The following is a 1,400-nucleotide window of genomic DNA, read 5'->3' as shown; positions in this document are numbered from 1 at the left end:
TCTCTCTCTCTCTCTCTCTCTCTCTCTCTCTCTCTCTCTCTCTCTCTCTCTCTCTCTGTCTCTTCTGTTTTTCCTTTTTATTTCTATTTCTCTTTCTCTGTCCACCAAATTGAAATTAATCCAGTTTTCATGTGAATAAACATAATAACAATATTGAAATTTATTTGATGTGGAAAATATAATATCGACAAGGAAAAAAAGGAAAGTATTGGAAAGTTAAAGGTATATTGTATTAAAATTCGAAAGCCAAGTTCTTAATAATTAAGAAGATGAAAAAAATTTGCATAAGGGAATTTGCGGCAGGGACTGAAAATTCTCTCGGATCCGTTATTTATCTTCTTCAAATGATTTGAAATCCTGCACATTAATCTCACTGTAAATATTAACACGATAATTCGACAGTATTCATATTTATAGTTTCATATAAAATTATGCACAATTTAGCACTACGTTGCAGCACATTGTTGAAATTTTACATTATTTGCAATGCAATATTCCCAGTATAATTGATTATTAACCAACATGCTTGATACCATCGGCTTATTATTACAATCATATATCATCAAATGAAATATTATTTCAGTAATGTAATAGTAGTTAGGATCATAATTTCACAAGCTTAAAAATTAATATATGTATGTATATCGATTATTAGAAAATATTCAAAGTATAGAAAAGATTTATCAATAGAATATGCTTAAATAGATTCCAAAAATATGTATAAATTCTTAAAAAATTAATTATTAGAAATTGTATATAATAATTATTTTATAATATTAAATGTAAAATAAATAAATAACAATACTTTGTTATTTACAATTATTACAAATTTGTAAATTAAAAATCAAAATTGAGACAAATAATTAGATATTTTGTTTAAATTATTTAAACAAAAGTCTTGATGGTAATTGTATCTTTTATCGATAGGCCGCAATACCAGATAGATAAACGTAGCATGGGTAGTCATCATGGTCAACGAGTAATGGTCAGAACGTGTAATGGTCTCGAATTGCGAGATCCGTCACTTTTTGTAGAGACTTCAGCTTCGGAGCTGGTTGAATCTTCCGTTTTGTTCCCGAGTCTCGATTCGCGGGACGAATTACACCCTCGGTATGTAAAAATTTTAATAACTAATCATTTTATATCGATATTTATTAAATTTATACAATTCTTAGAAAGATTTAGAAATGGAATTTTTATATATTTAATTTTATCTTCTTTTTCAAATTTTTGTTAGCCTTGTGTAGAAAATATTTGTACAAAAAGAAATATTTCTTATATAAAGTTTTAAATCTTTAAAAAGAAAAACTTATGATCTGTATCTATTTGAAAAAATTATTTCCTATTAGGGAATTAGAAGCTGTGAATTTAGGAAGTGCGTGTCGCATTCACGGTTCACC

General features: G+C 27.1%; 1 protein-coding gene across 9 annotated transcripts in view; it reads left to right on the top strand.

Moving 5' to 3' along the window:
* The window catches only part of LOC102671321 (acetylcholine receptor subunit alpha-like), an 83,609-nt gene that overhangs the window by 77,243 nt on the left and 4,966 nt on the right, over positions 1 to 1,400 (top strand). For all 9 annotated transcript variants that reach the window (XM_031511664.1, XM_031511663.1, XM_031511661.1 and 6 more), the window contains 2 exons: positions 928 to 1,110; positions 1,350 to 1,400. In XM_031511664.1, the coding sequence (XP_031367524.1) occupies positions 928 to 1,110; positions 1,350 to 1,400 (234 nt within the window). The remainder of the gene's footprint in view (positions 1 to 927; positions 1,111 to 1,349) is intronic.

Source organism: Apis dorsata, unplaced genomic scaffold (assembly GCF_000469605.1).
Source record: "Apis dorsata unplaced genomic scaffold, Apis dorsata 1.3 scaffold_341, whole genome shotgun sequence".
Lineage (NCBI taxonomy): Eukaryota > Metazoa > Arthropoda > Insecta > Hymenoptera > Apidae > Apis > Apis dorsata.
This window is presented reverse-complemented; position numbering and strand designations above follow the sequence as displayed.